Source organism: Buceros rhinoceros, unplaced genomic scaffold (genome assembly GCF_000710305.1).
Source record: "Buceros rhinoceros silvestris isolate BGI_N320 unplaced genomic scaffold, ASM71030v1 scaffold21394, whole genome shotgun sequence".
Lineage (NCBI taxonomy): Eukaryota > Metazoa > Chordata > Aves > Bucerotiformes > Bucerotidae > Buceros > Buceros rhinoceros.
The window spans coordinates 3,017-4,535 of NW_010410305.1; the positions used below are offsets into that span (position 1 = coordinate 3,017).

At 51.9% G+C, this 1,519-nt stretch overlaps 1 protein-coding gene across 1 annotated transcript in view; it reads right to left on the reverse strand.

Moving 5' to 3' along the window:
- Positions 1 to 582: 582 nt before the first annotated feature.
- FBXO21 (F-box protein 21) overlaps positions 583 to 1,519 on the reverse strand; it is a gene marked incomplete at its 5' end in the record, with an annotated part of 15,643 nt that continues 14,706 nt past the window's right edge. The window contains one exon of the mRNA XM_010135578.1: positions 583 to 898. Coding sequence (XP_010133880.1) covers positions 720 to 898 — 179 coding nt within the window. The remainder of the gene's footprint in view (positions 899 to 1,519) is intronic.

Below are 1,519 nucleotides of genomic sequence, written 5' to 3' on the forward strand. Positions count from 1 at the left end.
GTGGCAGAGGGTTAGAAGCTCATCTTCTGCATTAGGAGAGTTTGTCTCATCAGCGAGGTGGCCAGCCGGACCTCCATGCCACCGCGGCGTGTGCCACCCCTGGAAGACCGGCTGCTGCTGGTCTTGTTGCCGGGGCTCTTCCCCAGGCCCGTATGGATATTTGGACTCAGAACAGTAGCTCTATGAACAATCAGACTACAGAGGCCAAGTACAATCTGACCAAAAATTCAGACTGGAGAAGACAACAGTGAAACATAAGAGACTTTAAAAACTATCACCTGCATGAGATATACATTAAAAAAACCCAAACACAACCAACCAAAAAACCTACAACACTGCAAGGACAAGTGTCTTCCTTCTCTGGAAGAGGCGGTTCTTCCATATTCCACACCAGGGATCTCACTGCGTCAACCTTCCAGGCCAGATGATCACAGAACAAGCAGTACGCGCCAGTCCTTCCGAAGGACAACGTGCTTCCCAGCGTGACTGTCCCTGCGAGATCCCCACGCTTGGCCTCGGCTACCAGGGTGTCCCTGTGCGTTTGGGCAGGAACGGGCAGGCAGGCAACGGAAAGATGCTATAGCACCAGTTACAGAGTTCAATGCCGTTTTCAATGCATTAAGCCAAAGGACTGTCACCAAACTTGCCTTCCACGCAAGTTTTGCAAAGAGGGTAAAGCTACACTCCAGCTGCTTCTGTCCTCGTGGTGCTTTCTGCGCTCACTCCTTGCCTGAACTGTAGATCTTCTGTACTGTGGCACGTGTGAGCTCCAGATCCTCCGGGTACCGAATTTCTAGCTCTGTATTTGCCAAGTAGTGAACACCGGTAAACTCTGAGAAATAGCGGCCGATGTCTGGGTGAGGGATCTCCCGAGGCTCAGAGTTATACTCCAGGTTCTCTGTTAGGAAAGGAAAGAATCAGTTATCACCACACGAAACAGCCTGCACCTCTCTCAAGTCTTGTTCTGTCTCTAGAAACACCACCACCTCCCGCAGCTTTACAGAAGAACCCATCCTAATCCAGGAAAATGCGTCCAGAGTACGATTGCTGGCAGAGCCTCATCTCCTACGTGACACTGACCCTATTTACCAGCGGCTTGAAAATGATCTTATGCCCGAGATCACCTTGTGTGACACCAGGTTAGAGCAGTGGGGTGCCGACCTGCTCCCACTCTGCTGGTCTTGGCTGTAAGTGCAGAGAGAAGCTGCTGCACCGGGCTCGGATCCCTCGAGTCCCACGGGAGAGCAGTTTCTACAAGACACCCTTCTCAAATGCTTGAGGTGAGGCCGACTGCGCAAGGTTGTCCCGGCAGAGGAGCCAAGTGCTTGCTTGGTCTCCAAGTGCTTGCTTTAAGTCACCAGCCTGCGTTTCACCCATGTCAGGTCACTTGCTTGGTTTTCAAACGTGTCTCACACAGCAAAATTAACCTCCCTAAACTGAAACTTCCCCAAGTTAACCGAAAGTCCCCACGAACAAATTCCCCACGCTGCCTCTTTCCCATCACTCCCGGTTCCACCCC